Source organism: Otolemur garnettii, unplaced genomic scaffold (assembly GCF_000181295.1).
Source record: "Otolemur garnettii isolate 467f Iridium unplaced genomic scaffold, OtoGar3 scaffold00198, whole genome shotgun sequence".
NCBI classification, from domain to species: domain Eukaryota; kingdom Metazoa; phylum Chordata; class Mammalia; order Primates; family Galagidae; genus Otolemur; species Otolemur garnettii.
Genome location: NW_003852593.1, coordinates 883,209 through 906,427, shown reverse-complemented (window position 1 = coordinate 906,427; position 23,219 = coordinate 883,209). Strand labels below are relative to the sequence as shown.

Sequence of the window (23,219 nt, the reverse complement as noted above, 5' to 3'; positions counted from 1 at the left end):
AAAAAAAAAAAACAAAAAAAAAAACAACTCTAGAAGCCCCAAAGATGTTCATTAGCCATCGGGAAATGCAAATTGCACGCAGTAGGCTGGTGGTGTGACAGTAACAAGTGCCACAGTTACAAGTGTGGGTGCGGGGCCCCTGTACCGCATGGATTGGAGGTGGTGCAACCCTTCTGGAGAACAGGCTGGGATGTCCTCTAAAAGCTAAGCACAGGGTCACCAGGAATTGCACAGTCCCCCTCCAGGTGTACAGGCAGAAGAAATAAAAACATAGGTCTGAATCAGAACCGAAGGTACCTCATACCATATGCAAAAGTTAACTCCAGATGGATCAAAGATCAAAAGACATGGGTGTTCATGGCATTCACAACAGCTAAAAAGTGGAAACATCCAGAGTCCGATGAATGTGGCTCAGCTGCTGTGACACAGCTGGTTTCTAGCACCAGCCTCATGGCAAGTGCTCAAGTTTTTCTCCTGTTCGTCTCTTCAGAAGCCCTCTGCTATAGTGACTGCAGGCTGGCATTGGAGGATTAAGCTTCTCACCTTGTCACTGTTCCTTGATCGCCATGCACCTCAGGGATGACCATGCATGTGCGTGTCTGGACTGCCTCATCTACATCTTCTGCTGGTTTTTCTGAGTGTGCAATTTCCACTCCTAGAAGTCCTTTATGTTAAAGAGGTATGCCCTGTCCTACAGAATATACCTATCTTTTGATAAGTTAGAGGTTTGTATATAAGTCACTTAACAAGAGGAGAAAGACCAGTTGGTGGGACAATCACCTGCCTGTGACAGGGTTGTCAAGCTGTTGAACAATGTTCCTAGGACACAGAGGATGTTCACCCAAGGCGACTTACTTACCCTCAGCAGGGTCTCTGAAGCTCTCCTCTCTCAGCTCCAAGGCAAGCTGCGGCCCATGATGAGCAGGGAGGCCAGCCTCACTGCCCAGATAGCTTGTGGGAGCCGATGTGCCCGAAGAATTCTTGTCTCCTGCCTGGAGAGAAGGTGAGGGTCACTCTGTGGCCAGAGTGGGGAGAGCAGGGTGTCCCACCCTGTCACCCCAATGCTTTTCTGCACAGGTAAAAGCAGAGCACTTGCCCTCACTTGCGCACCTTACTATCTGCACTCGTGGTCTCAGCTGCTGTCTGCATCACTGGGGTGTCCTCCACTGAGGCTGGAAACAGCTGCCTGGAGAGACAGTCAGCAGACAGGTGGGTGCCTGGCTCTGTGGCCCCTAGCACTGGGGTGCCACCTGCCTCCCACCTGCATGGTTGTGGTCACGTCAGTGATTAGCTCCAGAGGCTGCCCAATGGACCTGGTCACAGAGCTGCCCTTAGCAACTCCACTCAGCATGAAAAGCAGGTGCCCTGCTCTCTGGGAGGAGTGGGTCAGCAAAGATGATGCACACAGTCCTTTGACTGTGAAATGAGTAAAGAACCCTAATGTTGGGGCTCAGACCTGTATTCCCAGCTACTCGGGAGGCTGAGGCAGAAAGATCGCTTGAGCCCAGGAGTTTGAGATTTTGTGAGCTATGACTACTGAGGATGACAGAGTTAAAACTCTTATCTCAAAAAAGAAAAAAAAAAAAATCAGCAAAGGGCTGAGGGGACAGGTGGGAAGACATAATCCATCCTCTGGAAGAGCAGCTCAAGCCATGAGTACGGCCTCAGGGAGGCAGCAAACAGCAGCCAAAGGCCAGCCTCGGAGGATGCTCAAGGTGGCGGGGGACAGGATGACAGCCAGCAGAGCCATGTGCTCCACCAGAAGGCACACGCAAGGACCGAGTAGATCACCGTCTGGCTGCTGGCATCACGCACCTAATTCAGGTTCATCTGCAGAGGGATCATAGCTGGGGGAGAGGGTTTTGCTCTTGAGCTGGCACTTTCTGCTCTTCCCCTGAGCCAGCCTGACTCTTCTTTAAACTGAGTGCACAGCAGCCAAGGTCCTGGCACTGGCCACAGCCTTGTCTCCTCAGCTCAGCCCTGTCTGCCCAGAGGCCCCTGCCTCAGGGCTTTCCCTGGACACAAAGAAGTGTCCTAGTGGTGTTTCTGGACTCGGGCCCTGACCACGCACTCCACAGAGCACCCACCCAACACTACTACCCGTAGGACTTACAGGCTCACACTTGAGTCTTCGGTGGCCTGAGGCTCATCTCCCAGCTGTGCAGCCACAGGCTGGGCTGGCATGGTCTCAGGACTTCCTGGGGGCCTGGCTTCCCTGTCAGCAGACTTGGCGCCGCCTCCAAATGGGTTTAAGTCTGGGCCACCCAGCTTGTCCCAGTCGAGGTGGTAAGAGCCTCGGGAGGCAGGCTTGGGGTGCTCAGCTTGCCCCTTACCTGTGCCTCCCTCCTCGGCCTCCTGGGAGGCCTGCTCTTGCCTCACCTCCGTTCTCTTTGAGGGGGGTTTGAGGCCAGGTCTCTTTCCAAGTCTCCTCTGTGGGGGTGCCCTTTTGCTAGTGACACCATCAGAAAAATCAAATTCTAGTCTTATGGGTTCACTCCGCCAGGAGTTGGCCTTTTGGCCAGTGGCCTCTTCCCTAGGACTCAGGGTTGTGGACCTGTCAGCCACCAAGGGCCCAGGTGCAGCTACATTCTCAGGATGGGTCAGGGACTGGGCACTGTCTGCTGGCATGGGGATGCTCACACCCCCAGGGGAGGCTGGGGCCTCACTAGGCAGGCCTGCTGGGGACACCCCTCCACGTGCTCCCTTGGGGCTTATGCCCGGAGGTGCAGCAGCTGTGGCTGAGGAGGGAGAGCCCCCGCCACTTGCACTTTCTCCCTCATCCCTGAGAGGAATCTCTGCTTTGGGGGTGTCTGCTGTCCTGGGAGGGTCTCCCAGGGTCTCAGAGAAGGGTGTCACACTCCAGTCTGAGGAAGGAGTTCTAGCAGCTTCCTCCAGTGCTCGCTCAGGGCAGCCAGAAGTTTTCTGTGAAGATGCCACCTGGCTTCTGAGACTTCCTGGGCTCTGGGGAGAGCTGGAAGCCCGTGGGTTGGCAGGGGGATCCAGGCCCAGCTCCCTGGAGATGCCACCTTCAAAGGCTGTAGATGTATTCCCTGCAGTAGTGTCAGTACCAGCCACCACTTGTTTCTGCAAAATTCCATTGGTCGTTTTGGAGTCCACTTCCTTGATAAACTGTTGGCTTTTCAAAAACAGACTTATTTAACATTAATTGGAGTGAATTCTCATGTCACTCTGACCTAAACCTTCTAGAAGCAGGACCCATCACCCTAGAAACAGCTTCCAGCTCCACACCCCTCCCTGACTCCCAGTTCTTCAGCGAGGTGGTGATCACCTTCCTCCGTACTTGGCTGGCCATGCTGACCTCTCAGTGGAATGGGAGGCTGCACACAGTGTCTCCAGTTGTGGTGGGCTTTGTGACTGTTTATTTCTTCACACTCACCAAATACCTTCTTAGGTGCCAGATTCACATTTGCCCTGTGCCTTTAAGGTCTGTGCTATTCAAACAGTCTCTGCCACCATGAGTGTGGTCTAATGCCCAGGAACACCAACCTACCCCCATGTCAACTGTAACAGGAACCATACAGCATAGGTTGCTGTCTGGGCATTAGGAGGTAGACATGCCCAAATGGCTCATGCCAGGCATAATCTTAGAGGCCTCTCTCCCACCGTGCAGATCGGGCTCCCTACTTTCCTGCCACTTCCTTTATTTTTATTTATTTTTTTTGAGACAGAGCCTCAAGCTGTCCCCCTGGGCAGAGTGCCGTGGCATCACGCTCACAGCAACCTCCAACCCCTGGGCTCAAGTGAGTCTCCTGCCTCAGCCTCCCAAGTAGCTGGGACCACAGGCGCCTGCCACAACACCTGGCCATTTTTATTTTTTTTGGTTGCAGCCATCATTGTTGTTTGGTGGGCCTGGGCTGGATTCGAACCCACCACCTTAGGTGTATGTGGCTGGTGCCTTAGCCACTTGAGCCACAGGAGCTGAACCTCCTGCCATTTCCTTTAAAGGGACAGCTTAGGCATTTGCCATTGAGCTCAAAGCAACCCATGATGTGCTGCTAGTTGCCATGCTCTCAATGCCCCCCACTTTCCATGTGTGGCCACCAGGTATGCCACCTATGTACCCCCAGTGGGTATAGCAATAAAACTTTATTTCCATCTTGTGTTTCTAATCCTTGAAAGGAAATTCCCTATCATAAAGATCCTAAATTATGGGCGGCACCTGTGGCTCAGGGAGTAGGGTGCTGGCCCCATATACTGAGGGTGGCGGGTTCAAGCCTGGCCCTGGCCAAACTGCAACAAAAAAATAGCTGGGCGTTGTGGCGGGTGCCCGTAGTCCTAGCCACTTGGGAGACTGAGGCAAGAGAATCACCTAAGCCCAGGAGTTAGAGGTTGCTGTGAGCTGTGACAGCACAGCACTCTATGGAAGGCTATAAGTGAAACTCTTCTTTACTAAAAAAAAAAAAAAATCCTAAATTACCATATCTGTTAGCTTAGGCAAAAAACAAGAACATTTAGTCAACCCTGTCCTCTGGCCTAAATCTCCCCCAAGGATATGACCACAGACCAGTGCTGGCAACCAAGTGGGGACATGCAGGCTGAGAGAGCAGAGATGTGACAAGCCAACCATCCAGGTGATGGTTTTCTGTGCTTCTCAAACTTTTGCTGAAGAGAGGCCAGCTAGGGTCAGTGATGCAGCCCTTAAATCAAGTAATGCCCGAAAGTATTTCAAATTGTATATGAAAACACCACACTGTACCCCATGATTGCATTAATGTACACAGCTATCATTTAATTAAAAAAAAAAAAATCAAGTAGTGCCTGAGCGGCTGGCCTTGGTGATTCCTTTCTGGGATGTGAACTACACTGGCCCAGGACCTATCACAGGGCACCACTGTTCTGCCGTGCCTTAGATCTATTGCAGGGTGGCTGGGCACAGAGGCCACAGAGCCCTGACAGGTCTGTTGGCACAGTGCTGAGGGCATGAGCTGCTGTGCCTCCTTTGGCTGCTCACAAGAGGCAGGGTTCTCACAGCCAGGTTCAGTCTAGGGCCTCAGAGGAAGGCCCTGCACTCCCTGCCATCTATCCCAACTCTTCAAGTTTGGAAATGCTAAAACTAAGAAACTGAGAGTGAGGAACTGCCTGCCTGTTGGACTGGTCACCATTGCTGTTCTGTTCAGCTGATACTTGTGGTGGTGGTGACCTCCAGATAGCCACCTCAGCCATACTTGGGGACAATGCACTGACAGTCAGCCACCCGTCACCACTTTCTGGACTCATCCCTGCTGACCCAGGGGCTCTATGAAGAGACTGCCCCCTGGGCCTTACACGGTCCCCAGCACACAGCAGAGTTCTAAAAAGAGATAGACAGTCACAGGGCAGGGACACTGGGAACCTGAGTCACTGATGACAAGGCCAGAGATGCTCGTGGCTTGAATCTTTCAGGGCTGTGCTCCCTGGCCTTCCCAGCTCCTGTATGCTCTCTGACTCACATAGATGGGCACATGGGCCAGAAGAGGACATAGAAAAGGTTGCCTATAGTTGTTGGTAGAGAGCATATTAATGCTATTTTGTACTTTTCTCTATACATCTAAAATCTATTTAAGAGTCTTGAACAGTTAAATCAGCAAAAACTAGTAGGAAATTGTGCCGTGAGGCTCTTGCCACCATGGATGTGAGAACATAGGCTCATTCAGCAAAGGCAAGAAGCACTGCCTCCAGGGCCTGTCCTTCTTAGGCAAAGGCAGGACATGCTTGGTGCTGTCAGGCCCAACCCTTTGACCACACATGTTCTTTTTTTTTGAGACAGAGCCTCAAGCTGTCCCCCTGGGTAGAGTACTGTGGCATCACAGTTCACAGCAACCTCCAACTCCTGGGCTCAAGTGAGTCTCCTGCATCAACCTCCCAAGTAGCTGGGACCACAGGCACCCGCCACAATGCCCAGCTATTTTTTGGTTGCAGCCATCATTGTTGTTTGGCGGGCCCGGGCTAGATTTGAACCCGCCACCTTAGGTGTATGTGGCTAGCGCCTTAGCCACCTGAGGCACAGGCGCCGAGCCTCCACACACATTCTGACTGGTAGTATAGAAACTTTTCTGCATACAAGTTTCTGTCTCCTCTTTCCAAGTGCTGAGAAGAGCAAAATTAAACAGAAAAATGGAACTGCAGCTTGCTGTTTCCTGGAGTGTGGTCAGGACATTCTAATGAGTTAGAGAAACAGACTGAGGCCAACTAACTGGACATCAAGGGCACAGGACAGTAGTGAAGTATGAAGTGAAGACTTATTCTGAGTAATTGATGGTCAAAAACTCATTAGAGGGGTCGGGTGCCGTGGTTCATGCCTGAATCCTAGCACTCTGGGAGGCAGAGGCGGGTGGATTGCTTGAGCTCATGATTTTGAGACTAGCCCGAACAAGAGTCAGACCTCGTCTCTATTAAAAATGAAAAACTGAAGCTTGGCGCCCATTGCAAAGAGGTTACTGCGTCAGCCACATATACTGAGGCTGATGGGTTCGAACCTGGCCTGGGCCAGCTAAACATCAATGACAACTGCAACAAAAAAATAGCTGGGTGTTGTGGTGGGGACCTGTAGTCCTAGATATTTGGGAGGCTGAGGCAAGAGAATTGCTTAAGCTCAAGAGTTTGAGGTTGTTGTGAACTGTGATGCCATGGCACTTTACCAAGGGCACCACAGTAAGACTCTGTTTCAAAAAAAAAAAAAAAAAAAAGAAGAAGAAAGAAAAACTGAGGCAAGAGGACCACTTGAGCCCAAGAGTTTGAGGTTGCTATGACCTATGACACTATGGCACTCTACCAAGGGTGACAAAATAAGACTCTGTCTAAAAGAAACAAACAAAAAAATCCCCAACAGCAACAACAAAACTCATTAGAGACGAGGGGAAATCTGTAGGATGTGACAGAATACCCTGCAGGGTCAATCAGAGGCTATGAAGCTATAGTACCTTCCATAGCACCCATACTTACTTCTCTTTCTGTGTCCAGACCTGGTGAGAGTTTTCCAACCCAGTGGTGTCATCCAGCACAAAAGGCATCTCAAGTTTACTAGTCATGCTGGGACTTAAGATTCTATGTGTCTGGGGATCCCGCAGAGGGGTCTGAAAAGTCACCTGTTAGGGATTGAGAAGAAAGCACTTGTTTGCTAATTCACATCCTTATAACCATGTCGGTAACCCTGTGTCACTAGAGAACCAGGTCCCAGGGCAAGCTGATAGGCCATACACGGTAGAGTCCACACTTACCTTTATAGCTTTGGCCAGGTTCTTGGGTGGGACATTTTCTTTCTGTGATGGACGAAGAACAGACAAGCTTCCGGTAAGTTGTGGTGGTGAAAACAGGAAGTCGGAGCTTTCTGTACTTTTTTCACTGGTGACGTTTTCGCCATTTAGGACCTGCAGACTCATTCTAGAAAAGCAGAACATCTTGTGTCAGTGTGAGGATGACATCTGGGTACAGATGCGACCCAGGTGCAGAGAGCCCCAGAGTGTTGTGGAAAGACATCCCCTTCCTGAACAGGTGTGGTTAGCACCCTGGAGCTCACACTTGTCACAGGTGTCCTCTGCTAAGCAGGGCAGAGAAAACCTCAGGGAGGGCCCTTGGCCTGCTTCAGGAACTCTGACTCTTCAGCCTGGCGGGGGGAGTTTCAGGCAGCCCTTCCACTCCTGGGACTATGAGATAAAAAGGGCTCAGGCTGAGATGACAGGAAAAGAAAAAAACTAAACAAACCCCAAGTTCTCCTAACAACTCTTACTGCTGGGTTATTCTGTCAGGAGAAAGGAGATAGGAAATCCTGGCCTGAAGAAAAACCAGAAGACCAGGGCAGCCCTGGTCTCCCACAGGCTTTTGCATGTGCTGTGGGGTACCAGAGGGAACAGAGGGCAGACAGGCCCCAGACCAGCTGCCAAAGCATAGAGGCTCAGAGGAGAGGCCAGGAGACTGATAATAACTGGGTGGGTGTCCAGGAACTTCTACATTAGGGGTTCCAGTCAGGCCCAGAAAGATCTAGAATGCTCCACTCTTGCCTCTCAGGTTCTCACACTAGTCACTGACGTGGTTTTCCACCCTTTGCACCTACAGGGTTCCAGAACCAGGGGCAAGCAGAGAACCAAGTGTCAACCTGCTCAGAGGAACACCACCACGGCCACTTATGGGAGGTCAAAAGCGTCCTGAGAGGGCCACTATGTGCCAGTGGAAAGAGAAGGGCAGGAGAGAAGTGGGGAATCCACGGGGTCCTGCAGCCAGAGCAGGAGGCAAGACCCTGCCCCGGACAGCGGGCCTGTGGAGGGGAAAAGCGAACACAAGTCAAAGGCAAGGCTGAGACCTCCTGCTTGGACAACCGGGTCAAGGGCACGGGGAGTGGGTGCTCCCTCATCCTGAGGTGCGCAAGCCTAGTACTAGGGACATGGTGACCCAGGAAACCTTCCTGCCGGCCCTGGCTGCGAGCCCTCCGGCAGGCGGGGTTTTTGTTGATTCCTGGATCCGGAGCCGGGCGGGGGCACCGCTGGGGCCAGGCCTGGCAAAGGCTCCGAGAGACACACGCACAGGCGCCCACAAGAGAAGCGCTAGTGAGCTCCAGACCGCGAGGCAGGGCTCTGCGGGGCCCGTTGACGCGGCGGGGCGGGCGGAGGGGACGCTTCCGGGAGCCGCGACCGGCGGGAACCGAAGGGCCGAGCCCAGCGGCAGCCACGTTCTGGGACGTGAGAACCCGAGACCCTCGAGGGGGAAACGGCAGCTGCCCATCTACCTGCCCGCCACTGCCGGGCTCCAGGCCCGTGCCACCACCGCGAGGAACGAAGGGAGTCGCGCCTCTCCGCCGGGGCCGAGTCCCGACAACTGAGTCCAGTAGCCGCCGCCGCCTCCTCCGCCGCGCCCGTGAATTCAAACGCCAACCGTTGGCTCCGCGGGGCCAATCAGCGAGCAGCCGAGGAGGGATCACGCGAGCGACCAATGGGAATCCCCGTTAGCTAGCCCCGTCCCTCGCGCGCCTGCGGTTCCGCTTCCCGGATCACCGGAGGTGGCTGGTGCTACCAAGACCGCAGGCTCGCCGAGGAGAGTGGCTGCTCGGTGGCGACCCGTGGGCGCGAGACCCACTACGGTCCCGCGGCCCTCGCGCGTTGCGGCGGGAGCGACTGGGCTGCGCGGCATGGCCGGGGCCTAAGTTTCCCCAGCTATTAAGTGTAGCGCTACTCGTAGGGCGGCCTTGAGGAGACCGCGCCGTAGTGGGAACTGTCGGGACAGCTCACGGCTTTTGGCTGCACTGGGGTCTCCGAGGCTCCGTCTCCCAGAGTCGGTGGCGGCCGGGCAGCGGGACCCCCATTGCACAGTGCTTGGTGGGCATACTGACGCATGGGGACGCCATTTCCCAGGATGCTTCGCGTGGCGAAGGGGAACTCCATCTCCTAGACTGCCGTGTGTGTGGCTTCAACATCTCCGAGTGCCCCACGAGCGGCCTGACGGAGGATACTCCTAAGAATGCACCGCGGACGGCCTGACATGTAGGCGGGGACTCCATTCTCCCAGAATGCCCCGCGAGAGCCGTGAAGGTGGCGGGGGCTTAAATCTTCCCCTGTGCCCCTCCGGCCCCTGATGGGGTTGAGGGAAAAACTCCAACTCCCAGAACGCTCCGCGGCCAGCATGACGCGGGTAGGGAGGCGCCTCCATCTCCCAGAATGTACCAGGAGCGGCATGACGTAAGGAAGGGACTCCATCTCCCAGAGTGCCCCATGGCGGCCGGGCGGCGGCAGTGGCCGCAACCGACCCGCCGAGACTAGACGCTCCGGTCTCTCGCCCGCACCGGGGTGGAAGGTCTCGCTGGATGGTTTCCGGCTACGGCGCGATGGATAGCCCCGAGGTGACCTTCACGCTGGCCTACCTGGTCTTCGCCGTGTGTTTCGTGTTCACGCCCAATGAATTCCACTCGGCTGGGCTTACGGTGCAGAACCTGCTGTCAGGCTGGCTGGGCAGCGAGGACGCCGCCTTCGTGCCCTTCCACCTGCGCCGCACGGCCGCCACACTGCTTTGCCACTCGCTGCTGCCGCTCGGTGAGGCGCCGCCTCCGGCTTTCCGCCCGGGACCGGGGACGGCCGGGCTTCTCCGGGGTGGGCAGCACCGCCAGCACTGGCTCACCAGGGCCAGAAACCCAAGTTCAGGACCCTGGGCAGGGATTAAGCATCCTGTCTGTGAGGCCTGCCGGGCTCACATCCTGAACCGCTGGCGTTGCTGTGGTCGCAAGATCGGCAGCCCGTGTGTGGGGGGATGGCAGGTGCCAGTCTCACGAACCGGTTCGAGGAGGGAGAGTTGATCTGAGTGGAAATGGTGAAATAAAACCAAGAAAGACAGGGAGAGGCAAAGAAAGACAGGAAGTAAGAGCTAGGATGGCGTCGGGAGGACTGAGTTAGGTTGATGGCTGCAGCCAGCACCCCAACCATGGAAACAGCTTTATACAGTATTTTAACAAGGTTGCATAAAATCTTAACACCTGGGATAGAGATCAACTTAAAGAGGAAAAACTGCATGCTTGCTGATGAGAAGGAAAGTATGCATGGGCTACTTGACTTCTGGCAGATGAAAAGAATGTTGTTACAGGAGAAGCAGCTCCCAGGTTGTGGGGGGCCCTGCCATCTCATAGCCCTTACCCACTTGCCAGGAGGCCGACTCCAATAGAGGGGACGGACCTCTCCATGGAGGATGGGTGTGGGCAGGGCAGGCAGAGGCGGACAGCCTGGTTTGCGGGGCCTCGGGCCCACGTGCTAGCCAAGAACGAGCTGGCTGAGAATAAGGGAGGGGCATCAGGTAGGACCTCTCCAGAAGATGGGTGCAGACGCAGGTGGCTCTCCTGCTAGGGTCACAGCTCTGTGGACACAGGACAGGTGTCCCAGTAGTGTGGGGATGAAGCAGCCTGGGCCCCTGGGAGCTGGAGGCAGGAGTGGGGGAGGCTCCCTGGCCCTGCCTTGTAGAGGAGGTGGACAGAGCAGGGCGCTCTTGAGAGCCCACATCTCTGCTCCTGAGGGTCCAGCCCCGCTGAGGCAGATGAAGAAAGTGGGGACCGGAGGCTGAGTGTCCCAGTCAGGTTACTACCCAGGGCTGTGTGGGAGATTTTGCAGCTCCCAGACCCACCATGGAGGGAAACCCAAACTTAAGGAGCAGAAGTGACTCACTGGGGCCACATCCAAAGCAGACAGAAGAGCTTCCTTTTATTTGTAACTTTCTTAGAAAAGCTTTCAAGCCTCATAGACATGTTACTTATTATGTAGCAGATTTCCTGAAAATGTAGGGGGTTTTCTCCAAAGTTTACTATTTTGAGGGAGGGAGGACAGAGTCTCACTATGTAGCCCTTGGTAGAGTGCTGTGGCATCACAGCTCACAGCAATCTTAAATTCTTGGGCTTAAATGATTCTCTTACCTCAGCCTCCCAAGTAGCTGGAACTACAGGCGCCCACCACAATGCCTGCCTATTTTTTTTTGTTCTTGCTGTTATTGTTGGTTGGTTAGCTGGCCCTGGTTTGAACCCGCCAACTTTGGTGTATGTGGCTGGTGTGTAACCACTGTGCTACAGTCACCAAGCCCAAAGTTTACTATTTTCTTTGAAACTAGAACCTGCGCCCCTGGTTATCTTTGGTATTCGCTTTGGCCTTGGAATCATCTTTGACATGGCCAGCAGAGCCCTTCAGCTGGCTCCCGCAGTGTCCTTGCCCCATGCTATGGCCCTTCATGCACTTGCTTACTCACACAAGACTTCCAGCTCTGGGGTGACCATGTCTGACTTGCTGCCTCAGAGGAGGTGTATTTTCTGTTTATTTTTGCTTTTCTTGGATTTTGTAGTTTTTCTTTTTTCTTTCTTTTGAGACAGTATCTCACTATGTCACCCTCAGTAGAGTGCTGTGGCATCACAGCTCACAGCAACCTCAAATTCTTCGGCTTAAGTGATTCTCTAGCCTCATCTCAAGTAGCTGGGATCACAGGTACCCACAACGCCTGGCTATTTTTTGTTGCAGTTGTCATTGCTGTTTAGCTGGCCTGGGCCAGATTTGAATCTGCCAGCTTCAGTGTATGTGGCTGGCACTGCAACCACCGTGCTATGGACACCAAGTTGATTTTGTAGTTTTTTGATACTCATTAATTGTGAAAAATTGAAGCAGTAAATTAAAAATATTTTCCTCTAGTACACTGTACCACTGATGTGGGTAAAGATTGAGTGGTAGCTGACCAGGGTGGAGGGCTAGGCCCAGGGCTCTGGATGAGAGAAGAGGCCCCCACCCCCTGGCACAGGGAAGATGCTGTGACCCTGAGCATCATCTAATGCTCACTGTCACAGCAGTCCTGGCCTCCCCTGAGCTCATCTAATCCTTTGCAGGCTATTACGTGGGTATGTGCTTTGCTGCCTCAGAAAAGCGGCTCTACTCCCCCAGCCAGGCCCCAGAGGCCTGGCGGCTCTTTCTCCTGATGGCCGTGACCCTACCTTCCCTCACCTGCACCCTCATCTACTACTGGTCCTTTGACCAGTGGGCCCGCCACCCACTGGCCCGCACCTTGGCACTCTACGCCCTCCCGCAGTCAGGCTGGCAGGCTGTGGCCTCTTCCATCAACACTGAGTTCCGGCGGATCGACAAGTTTGCCACTGGGGTGCCAGGCGCCCGAGTGATCGTGACAGACACATGGGTGATGAAGGTGACCACTTACCGTGTGCACGTGGCCCAGCAGCAAGATGTGCACCTGATTGTGACAGAGTCGCGGCAGCATGAGCTCTCACCAGATTCCAACCTACCGGTGCAGCTCCTTACCATCCACGTGGCTAGCGCCGGCCCGGGTGTGCAGGCCTTTGACATTCGGTAAGAGTGAGGAGGCCTCAGAGTTTGTGCATGAAGCCAGTGCCAGGTTCTGGCCTCTATGCCCCAGGGAAGCACTGGGCATGACAAGTGTGGGCCTGCCTGGTACTAGGCATCTGGGACATACTGGCCACTGACCCCTCCAGCATCATTCTCCCTCAGGGTCCCCTCTAGCCCCCATGCTCTTGGCTTCCCCTGAGCTCCCTTCCACACATCTTGGGGACAGTGCTGGCACACAAGCTCAGTGACTGCCTTGACTTAGGTTTTCTATCCCTGAAGCTATGTGGGGTATAGGCGCTGGCTTCAGGGCCATCTTTTTGGGCTTGGAGGGTGGCTGCCCATTCCCCCTTGGGGCACAGCTAGGATCTCCCCTCTCCTCACTGGCCCCAGGGTCCTGGCCAGGCTCTGGCTGAAGGCCATGCCTCTCTGCAGGCTAAACTCGGCAGAGTATGGGGAACTGTGTGAGAAACTTCGAGCACCAATTCGCAGCGCAGCCAATGTGGTCATCCGCCAGAGCCTGGGCGACCTGTTCCTGGAGACGTTCGCCTCCTTGGTGGAGGTCAACCCAGCCTACTCGGTGCCAAGCAACCAGGTGGGAGGCTGGCTGGTGCGGGCTGGTGGGTGGGCCCAAGGCTGTCCTGAGGTTCTGAGTGACTCTGTCTGCCTGCAGGAGCTGGAGGCATGCATTGGCTGCATGCAGACGCGTGCAAGTGTGAAGCTGGTGAAGACCTGCCAGGAGGCGGCTGTGGGCGAGTGCCAGCAGTGCTACTGCCGCCCCATGTGGTGTCTCACCTGCATGGGCAAGTGGTTCGCCAGCCGTCAGGACCCGCAGCGCCCAGACACCTGGCTGGCCAGCCGTGTGCCCTGCCCTACCTGTCGTGCCCGCTTCTGCATCCTGGATGTGTGCACTGTGCGCTGAGCAGCTGGCCGGGACCTCGGGCCTGCCCCATGCCCCAACAGCCCTGGGGCATGACAGAGCAGCCAGGCCTCCACTGCCAAGGGCTCTAGTCAAAGCACACTCAATCTGCAGTGTCTGCCTCTGCCTTGAGGGCAGGCTGGGAACTTTTGTTTAAAAAGAAATTCTTGTGGAAACACTGCCCCCCCGTGGTAGTGGGAAGGGTCTTCACACCTCTTCCCTTCCTCCTTCACCTGTCTCCAGGTAGGGGCGAATATTGGACACAGAGCCATCTTTTGGGAGACCCTGGGATCTGCTCCAGCTGGTCGTCAGCTGGGCCACTTGCCTTAAATTTTTGCAGCACATCTGTCTCTCGGTTTTGTGCCAGACTCAGATTCACCCGGGTAGCTGTGGTCTGTTCTCCCATTGCTTCCTAGAACTGGCCGTCCTGAGTAGGCCCCTCCCCAACTACAGAGGCTGCTTGGAGTCCCTAGTCAGAGCCTGACGGTGGGGGTGGAGAAGAGCGCACACTGCAGCGTGGGAGTACTCCTGGGCTTCCTGGTGGGAGGTGATGGGAGGGCAGGTCAAGGCGGCCCTCATTCACTCATGGGGCCACCTGCCTCTGGAAGGGCACCTGCCCTGGTGCCTACTGCTGCCCTCACAAGTCTAAGGAAGGCTGAGGCCTCAGACTCTTGGTGGGGAGTGGGGGCCAGAAATCTGTCCTTCCCAGGAATGCACATTGGGCTTGCCATTACTGCGGGCTCTGCCTGATTCAGAAGGGGTTACCCCCTGTGGTCAAGGCTTTGATGGGTACAGGTGAGGGAGCAGGGAAGATGCTGACCAGGCCCCAAGCACAGCTCTTTGACACAGGTGGCAGATGGCCCTAAACCCCTAAGCTTGGCTGTTTCAAGTAGGGGTGACAGCTTCAGCTGGCCTGACTTGCCCAAGGCTACACCTGGCCCCGGGATTTGGGAGCAGAGAAAACTCAGCTTTTCTCTGGGCTCTTCCGGCTGCTTAGGGGCAGTAGTCAGGAGCCAGACTCAGTCTCACTCCAGAGTTTCAAGGGCCAAGGAGGGGCCAGATGGTTAGGGGTTATTTTTACTACAAGAGAAGTTACTTAGTTTTATAGGGACAAATCTGTTGTAGTTAAATGACGCAGTACTTAATAAAATGTTAGTCTGAAGAGATATCCTGTATTTTGCTTTACCTGATGTTAAAACCAGGTTTTTGGGTTGTGTGCCGTGGGTCAGGCCTGTAATCCCAGCACTCTGGGAGGCTGAGGTGGGAGGATCCCTTAAACTCAGGAGTTTATGACCAGCCTGAGCAAATGAGAGACCCTGTGTTACTAAAAATAGAAAAATTGGGGGGGCATGGTGGTACCTGTAGACCCAGCTACTCAAGAGGCTGAGCTGAGAAGATCGTTTGAGCTAGGCTGACACCATGGCACTCTAGCCTGGGTGACAGAGCTCTGCTTTTGTAACAGCTGGGGAAGTAGCTGGGAGATGCTGGAGAAGTCCTCTTGAGGCAGAATTGTTGCGCACATGTCAATGAGCATATGTTGTTCAGACTAAGAGGAAAACACATTGGTCAGGAGCCTGGCACCGCAGGAAGTGTCCCCTGATTTCTAGTTGGAGGCCCCAGGGCCACCTGCAGGAACAATAGTTGTTCCTCTCCTATGTGTGGAAAGCCTGGGCCCTTGGAGGTCTCCTGTCGTGCATTATGGGGGGTGGTGGAAAATCACTGTGGTTGCTTCCAGATGCAGGAGCTGTTGGGGGCACACACTGGTGCCCAATGAGTGAGTGGCCCCTGCTGATCCACTCTTGTGCTAGTAGCTGTGTCCTGTGGGGGCAGTCTTTGCTGGCCTTGCTGTGGGTTGGGTGGCCCAGGAATTGCCAGTGGACCACCAGGGGCAGCCAGACAGGACCTGTGGTTAGCTCATCCCTGGGTCTCACCTTGGCCAGGCTCTCTGGGCAGCACCTGGGATTCCTGATGGCGCTGGGCCTCCAAGAGGCACCCCATCCCGACAGACAGCATGTGCTACTATTCCCATTGTGCTCCTTGACCTACAGAATGTTTCTTGGGGAAGCAGTTCCTGTAACCTCTTTGAAAAACAGGACAGTGGACTTGCATTTTCTGGGCTCTGAGGGTCTTTTGATTTTTTTTTGCCTTCAGTTTTTGGCTGGGCCTAGGCTTGAACCTGCCACCTCCAGCATATGGGGCTGGCGCCCCACCCCTTTGAGCTACAGGTGCTGCCCCAGGTCTTTTGATTCTTTTTCTGAATCCTCTTTCAAGAAAAATGCCTTCTGATTCTCTCCAGTGTGGGGCTTTGTTGTCACCTTCATTCCTTTTTGCATATACAGGCCAATGCTGCTTCAACTGATGACAACATAGGGACTGGGAAACATGTACTCAAAGACCATGTCAGACCCTAGGGCCCACAGGCACTTGGGGACATTTAGTTCTGTGTTGAGGGTTGTAATTCATTATTAGTGCTAGTTTCCTTAATGTGGGGATGCCTGGAGCCTAGGAGAAACAGGGGGACAGGATGTGGCTGTCCCAGTTTGGGCGTGACTTTCCTGAATTAAAAATGGAGGAGGCAGAAGGCACACCAAGGTGCTGTCCTGAGGGCAGCGTGTGCAAAAGCTTGGCCCTCCAGGGGTGTGGGGGGTAAGGGGGATTCCAAACCTTCCCTGGCTGCTCAGTCTCCTTGACCTGACCTCACTACATACTCTTTTCACCTGGAAACCTGGGTGAAAAGGTTGTCCAACCGTGGACAGGGTAGGGAGTCTACAAGCATCTTGCCTCCAGGCAGGCCCAGCTGACCCCAGAAACAGGGAGAGGGTGGGACTGACTCCTTAAATCCACAAGTTGGGAGCCTGTGAGTGCAGGCACTTGGTAGGGAGCCTCAAGGGTGGAGATAAGCAGTTCAGCCAGTGGCAGGTGTGTGGCCAACAGTGAGGGCAGTGCAACCGCCCTGATCAGTATGCTGCTCAGCTACTGAAGTCTAAAATTTAGATTACTCCAAGACTTTTTTTTTTTTTTTTGAGATAGTCTCACAGCAACCTCAAGACTCCTGGGCTTAAGCGATACTCCTGCCTCAGCCTCCCGAGTAGCTGGGACTACAGGTGCCCTTCACTACGCCCAGCTAGTTTTTCTATTTTTAGTAGAGAGGGGGTCTCGCTCAGGCTGTTTTTCTGAACTCAAGGGACCCCGTCTGCCTCTGCCTCCCAGAGGTGGGATTACAGGCATGAGCCACCGGAACCTGGCCTGGAACCTTCAGCATTTTGAAGGCAGAGAGAAGGAGGTGACGCTGCAATGGGGTTACATTCTTGTGAGGCCCAAGAAATCCATATTTTACATAAAACAAGGAGAATGTTAGAAGAGAAAAAGGGAGTGAAGGAAACATCAATTACACAGACATCCCTGGGTAGGTTGGAAGAATGCCTGATTCTGTGTTGTCTCCAGTTGTTACCTGTAAAGATAAACTTGTAATTCATTATTAGTGTTAGTTTCAAATGCCAGATGTAGTGACAATTTGCGCGTCCTTATGAGAGGCCTGCAACGAATTTCCTTAATGTGGGGACAATTCTTCACAGGTGCCCAAGGCCTTTATTCTCTTTCCATAAGGAGCTGGGGATAGCCCTGACTTCGAGTTCATCTTTACGCCCCTACCTGTGGGCGGGCTGCGGTCCGCTAGGTCGGGTGGCACCAAACCCCGCTCAAAGGACCGCAGCTTCCGGGTTCCGGGTTCCCGCCAGCGCGTAGGTGCGCCCAACAGGTTGGGACCAATCGGAATGTGCCTCTTGTTCCCATCCCCCGCGCTAGCGTAGCGCGCGCCCGAATCTCCCGCCAATACCCATCCCCCGCCCGCGAAGGAGCGACCTTTCAGCGCTCGAGGGTCCCGCAGCGACCCTGCTGTCTCAGTGCGGGGGCAAGCTTTCCCTCGGCTCTCTCTTCAGACAGCCAGAGGGGCGTCTGGCAGTGAGACCGACCTTCCCACTACGGTCCTGGGGCCTGAGCCTCGCTTTAGTCGCCTCGTGGGGCGGGCGCAGCTAAGGGGCCGCCCCCACTTGGTGGGCGGAATGGTTTCGCCTGACCCGGAGCGCGCGGGAGCGCCGCGGGGGCGGGGCCAGCGACCTTATAAAAGGCTGTTGTGGGGGCGGGGAGTATAGAGCTAGTCGGCGCCGGCGCGGGGAGGTCGTTCTTCAGGTCGACGCCGCTGCAGCAGCCCAGCGCGCCCGCCGCAGCCATGGCCTCCCGGCCTCGAAGCCCGTCCAAGTACGGGAGCCGCTGTGACGGCGACGCGAGGTGAGGCCAGGCCGCGCGGCCGCGGGGGTCTCGGGTCTGGTCCCGGGCGCGCGCGCCAGCGGTGGCCCATCAGGGTCGCGTGTGGGGCGGGCGTCTGCGGGCCCGGGCTGGGCCGGGGGTCCTTGGCCTTCCGAGACCCGCCGACCGCGTCTCTGCCCCCAGCCCGCCGTCCCCCGCGAGATGGAGCCTCGGACGGAAGCGCAGAGCCGACGGGAGGCGCAGGAAGCCCGAGGACGCCGAGCAGGACGAGTGCCGGGCCGCCGACCGCAGGCCCGAGAGGTGGGCCGTAGGCCGCCGGGGCGGGGTCTGGAAGGGCGCGTGGGGCCCTCGGAGAAGCTGCTGTGGGGGCTTCTTTGCTCCGCTTTCGAAAGACGCCGGGACAGGCCGTGCCCTACTGTGCGAGGGAAACGACTGCGAGGCGGGCGCGGCGGTCAGGGGCTTCAGGCGGGGACCCCGCGGCCGGGTCGGGCGGGGCGGAGCGGAGCTGCTGGGCGCCCCGGAGGCCTGTGCGCGTCGACGCGGGGAGCCTTGTGTCCGGGGAGCGTGGCGGGGACGGCGCGGACCAAGTGTGCGGTGCGGTAGTCGGGCGTCCGTAGGTCACTCTTCAGAGTCAATTTGGAGGAGGAGCTGGAGGGTGGAAGGAGTTTTGTTTTTTTTTTTTTTTTGTATGAGCCAGGGTCTCACTGTTTTGCCTTGGGTAGAGTGCGGTGTGTCATAGCTCACAGCAACTTCAGTCTCTGGGTTCAAGAGCTCTTTCTGCCTCAATCTCCCGAATACCTGTGACTACAGGTGCCTGTTATAAGGCGGGGTTGTTTTTTTATTCTTAGTAGAGACCGGTTGCTTTGGTTGGTGTCTAACTCCTGAGCTCAAGCGATCCTCTCAGAGTGCTGGGATTATAGGCCTAAGCCACGGGCCTGGAAGAGGGTGTTGAGTGACAGCCAGGTCTCCAGTGCTGGGCTTCTGTGGTGCTGACCTGAGCACTTTGTAGGTTGGGCAGCTTGCCGGGGTGAGTGGAGCAAGTGCTGTGTTCTGTGCTCTAACCTGATGTGGTGGGACAGCAAGTCAAATAGTAACTCAGAGGGGGGTGACTGTGGTGGGGGGCTGTTTGGGCCAGGGTCAGGGAAGGCCTCTCCTGGAGCATCTTCTGGTGGTGACTGGGAGGAAATGGGGATGATCTCTGTGCAGATCCCTGTGAGGAGCTATGTGCCAAAGCTCACAGGTGGGAATGTTTGTGAAGTGACCAGAGGATAAGGGCAAGGGCTGCTGCTAAGCTCCAGTGAAAGGGTGTGGTGATTTGGTCAAGGGGAGCCTTGAAGGTGGTAGGGAATGCAGGCTCAGGATAGATTACTGGACCAGGACCTGTAGGGGCTGATGAGTGAATTGCTGGGGGCAGGAGGAACATGGAAGATGACTTGGGTCTTTAAGCCCAAACGCCTGAGTTGGTTGTGGGGCCATTTCTAGGATAAAGAAATAGGAGTGGCGCAGACCTGCTTGGGAATGGAAGGTTCTTAGACAGCAAGTGGAGATGTTGAGGAGATAATGGGATCTAGGAGTGTGGGTAGGAAGGCTTTGCCAGGCACCCTGTGAGTTATCGGCACATAGACTTGGGATTAGGGGTAGGTGTGGGAGAGGTCCTAGGACAGCCCAAGAGCTAGGCGTGAAAAAGAATATGAGATCAAGCTCTGAGCGCTCCAGTGGCCTGTCTTACATAGTGAGAAGTGGAGATAGGGTGGCACCTGTGGCTCAGTTAGTAGTGCACTGTCCCTATATACTGAGGGTGGTGGGTTTGAAACTGCCCCAGCCAAACTGCAACAAAAAAGTAGCCAGAAGTACATGTGAAATTTACTAGGTGTAGAGTATGAATGTCTTAACACAATAACTAGGAAAATGCTGTGAATAACTAGGAAAATGCAATGAAGGCTAATATGTTAACCAGTTTGATGAAAATATTTCAAATTGTGTGTGTAGCTTTGGCGGCTAAGGCACCAACCACATACACCTGAGCTGGTGGGTTCGAATCCAGCCCCAGCCCACCAAACAACAATGACGGCTGCAACCAAAAAATAGCCGGGCGTTTGACGGGCACCTGTAGTCCCAGCTGCTTGGGAGGCAGAGGCAGAGGCAGGAGACTGCTTGAGCCCAGGAGATGGAGGTTGCTGTGAGCTGTGATGCCACAGCACTCTACCCAGGGGATATAGCTTGAGGCTCTGTCTCAAAAAAAATTGTGTGTGGAACCAGCACTTTGTACCCCATGATTGCATTAATGTACACAGCTATGATTTAATTAAAACATTAGTTGGGCGTTGTGGTGGGTGCCTGTGGTCGCAGCTACTTGGGAGGCTGAGGCAAGAGAATTGCCTAAGCCCAAGAGCTGGAGGTTGCTGTGAGCTGTGATATTGCACTCTATCAAGGGCAACAAAGTGAGACTCTTATCTCTTAAAAAAAAAAAAGTAAAGAAGTGTAGATAGAGAAGTAGTCTATCTTAAAAGATAAGACATGAAGCCCTTGGTAACTGGACTGGTACTCTTCCAGCCTGTTCCTCCAACATGGCAGGAATGCTCTGTCCTGGGACCTTGGCACTTGGTATTGGCTTTTTGTGGTTCATGCATGGTGGTACCTGAGAAACAGTGCCAGTTACATCTCCATAGGGGCTGGGGTGTGCTGGTTGTTTCGTTGATGGAGTAGGGCAGGAAGTGGTCCTTTTGGAAATAGGTTTAACTTAGTGTAAAGAATGGGCTTTGTTGTCCCATGATAGAGTAGATTTTGAGTATGACCTGTCGGACTTTAGTTCCATAAAAGGTACACGAACATGAGATGCAGGATAAGGTTATTTCATATGTACTTTTTTTTTTTTTTCTTTTTTGAGACAGAACCTCAAGCTGTCCCCCTGGGTAGAGTGCCGTGGCATTACAGCTTACAGCAACCTCCAACTCCTGGGCTCAAGCGAGTCTCCTGCCTCAGCCTCCCAAGTAGCTGGGATCACAGGCGCCCGCCACAACACCCGGCTATTTTTTGGTTGCAGCCATCATTGTTGTTTGGCGGGTCCGGGCTGGGGATTCGAACCCGCCACCTTAGGTGTACGTGGCTGGCGCCTTAGCCGGTTGAGCTATAGGCGCCGAGCCCATATGTACTTTTAAAAGTATTCCTGGTCGGTATGGTGGCTCATATCACAATCCCAACACTTTGGAAGGTGGAGGGATCACCTGAGGTCAGGAGTTTGAGATCAGCCTGGGCAAAATAGTGAGACTCTGTCTTTACAAAAATAAAAAATTAGTTGGATGTGCTGGCGTGGGTCTTAGTCCCAGCTATTTGGGAGACTGAGGCTTGAGCCTGGGAGTTTGAGATTGTGCTGAGCTATGATGACACCTTTGCACTGCACCCGGGGTGACAGAGTGAGACCTCGTCTCAAAAAGAAAAAGAAAATTTTTGTAGTTCAAATTCCTGCTGGAGGCTCAGATCTGAACCTCTTGATACACTAGTGAGGATGTCATTGTCCAATCCTGGACAAGCATCCATTTGGTTCTTTATTTGCAACACAATTACTGAGTCAATTTAACTTTCAGTTAGTTAATTTGATATGAGACTTTGCCAATTTTAGAAATTAAATTTAAGTTACTTTGGTGGGAAGAAATACCTACATAAGGGAATTATTCATTTGTTACTACAATTGCACTTATGAAGCACATCATTTTGTTCACTACTAAAATATATGAGATTGCTTATTTGGTGTAGTTGGAATTAATCTTTAGTTTTGATATATCATTGGTGGGCAGTAGAAAAATGGGGTGGAAGGGGCTGGGCAACGTGTCTCATGCCTATAATCTTAGCACTTTGGGAGGCCAAGGTGGGTGGATTGCCTGAGCTCACTAGTTCAAGACCAGATCTGAGCTAGAGCTGAGACCCCATCTCTAAAAATAGCTGGGTGTTGTGGCAGGTACCTGTAGTCTCAGGTACTTGGGAGGCTGAGGCAAGAGAATCACTTGAGCCCAAGAGTTTGTGGTTGCTGTGAGCTGGGATGCCATGGCACTACTGGGGGTGAGAAAGTGAGACTCTGCCTCAAAAAAAAGGGGGGGTGGAAAAATGTAAGTTTGCATCAAATATAAATAATAGACACATTAGCAATTCTGACTGCCAAAACTTTTGTCATTGAGCTTTAAGTTTCCAAATTGTGTCCTCTTTTTTTTTTCCCCTTTCCCAAATTTCCTGATTAGGATTAAAGATTTCCTTAAGCTTGAGGTAGACCTGAGCTCCTAGATTAGCTTTAACTCAACTGTCAGGGTTGCTTTTACCAGTAGACTAAGGCTTAGTGCATCTTCTGATATATACTTATTGCCCTCCCATACACGTGTTAATTTGGGTGTGATATATTCTGAATTAATTACATGCGTTTAATTAGCCACTATATATCTCACATATGCCACATATTAGGTCCTGCCATGTTCTGGTCGCTGTGCTTAGTAATGAGTGTATATTATCTGAAATTGTTTTAAAACTCATGGAAAAAGCTCATTTTGCAAATATAGTGAGTCATGTTAGGTTCTCTTCTCAGTGCTAATAGTGACTTGTTGACTTGGTTTCCTTTCACTCTCTGTGGGCTACTGTGTCCCCATGAGTTAGCCAATGCTGACACATGGTAGGTAGGCAGATGTTTAATGAGGCTTTAAGCAAATTGCCCAAACTCAGTGAACCAGTTAAGTTATGGAGCAGAGTCTCTTTCACCTCTGACTCCTCAACTCTGAAGCCTGTTCCCTTGGCAGCTCTAAACAGCCTTGGAGTTTTTATTTTCATGACTGTTTCTTGACATACAATTGGAAAGGAAACTGAAAGTATGTATCGTGGTTCAAATATGCATTTTCGTTTTATTACAGTTTTACCACTCCTGAAGGTCCCAAGCCCCGTTCTAGATGTTCAGACTGGGCAAGTGCAGTTGAGGAAGATGAGATGAGGACCAGAGTTAACAAAGAAATGGCAAGGTATACATTTGGAATATTTTGAATGTGTTATCTGTGGTGTTTTCAGTTGTATGTTACATTTGAGGTGGGTCTTAGAACATTGCTTCTCAAAATGCTGGGCCCAGATCAGCAGCTTAGCAACTCCTGGGGACTTGTTAGAAATTCAGATTCTGGCTCGGCGCCTATAGCTCAACCGGCTAAGGTGCCAGCCACGTACACCTAAGGTGGTGGGTTCGAATCCCCAGCCCAGACCCGCCAAACAAC

At 53.6% G+C, this 23,219-nt stretch overlaps 3 protein-coding genes across 4 annotated transcripts in view; 2 read left to right on the top strand and 1 right to left on the bottom strand.

Moving 5' to 3' along the window:
- The window catches only part of TACC3 (transforming acidic coiled-coil containing protein 3), a 17,129-nt gene extending 8,367 nt beyond the window's left edge, over positions 1-8,762 (bottom strand). The window contains exons 1-6 of the mRNA XM_023507699.1: positions 8,720-8,762; positions 7,218-7,380; positions 6,943-7,085; positions 2,114-3,136; positions 1,111-1,186; positions 860-992 (exon numbers count right to left, since the gene is read on the bottom strand). Coding sequence (XP_023363467.1) covers positions 860-992; positions 1,111-1,186; positions 2,114-3,136; positions 6,943-7,085; positions 7,218-7,379 — 1,537 coding nt within the window. The 5' untranslated portion in view covers position 7,380; positions 8,720-8,762. The remainder of the gene's footprint in view (positions 1-859; positions 993-1,110; positions 1,187-2,113; positions 3,137-6,942; positions 7,086-7,217; positions 7,381-8,719) is intronic.
- A 277-nt stretch (positions 8,763-9,039) lies between these two features.
- TMEM129 (transmembrane protein 129) lies at positions 9,040-14,882 on the top strand. Its single transcript, XM_003801120.3, has 4 exons — positions 9,040-10,016; positions 12,329-12,803; positions 13,233-13,392; positions 13,471-14,882. Exons 1-4 carry the CDS (start codon positions 9,791-9,793, stop codon positions 13,717-13,719), a joined length of 1,110 nt encoding a protein of 369 aa, XP_003801168.1. The 5' UTR covers positions 9,040-9,790; the 3' UTR covers positions 13,720-14,882.
- A 3,007-nt stretch (positions 14,883-17,889) lies between these two features.
- SLBP (stem-loop binding protein) overlaps positions 17,890-23,219 on the top strand; it is a 15,536-nt gene continuing 10,206 nt past the window's right edge. For both annotated transcript variants that reach the window (XM_023507710.1, XM_003801118.3), the window contains exons 1-3: positions 17,890-18,003; positions 18,166-18,282; positions 22,872-22,976. In XM_023507710.1, the coding sequence (XP_023363478.1) occupies positions 17,945-18,003; positions 18,166-18,282; positions 22,872-22,976 (281 nt within the window). In that variant the 5' untranslated portion in view covers positions 17,890-17,944. The remainder of the gene's footprint in view (positions 18,004-18,165; positions 18,283-22,871; positions 22,977-23,219) is intronic.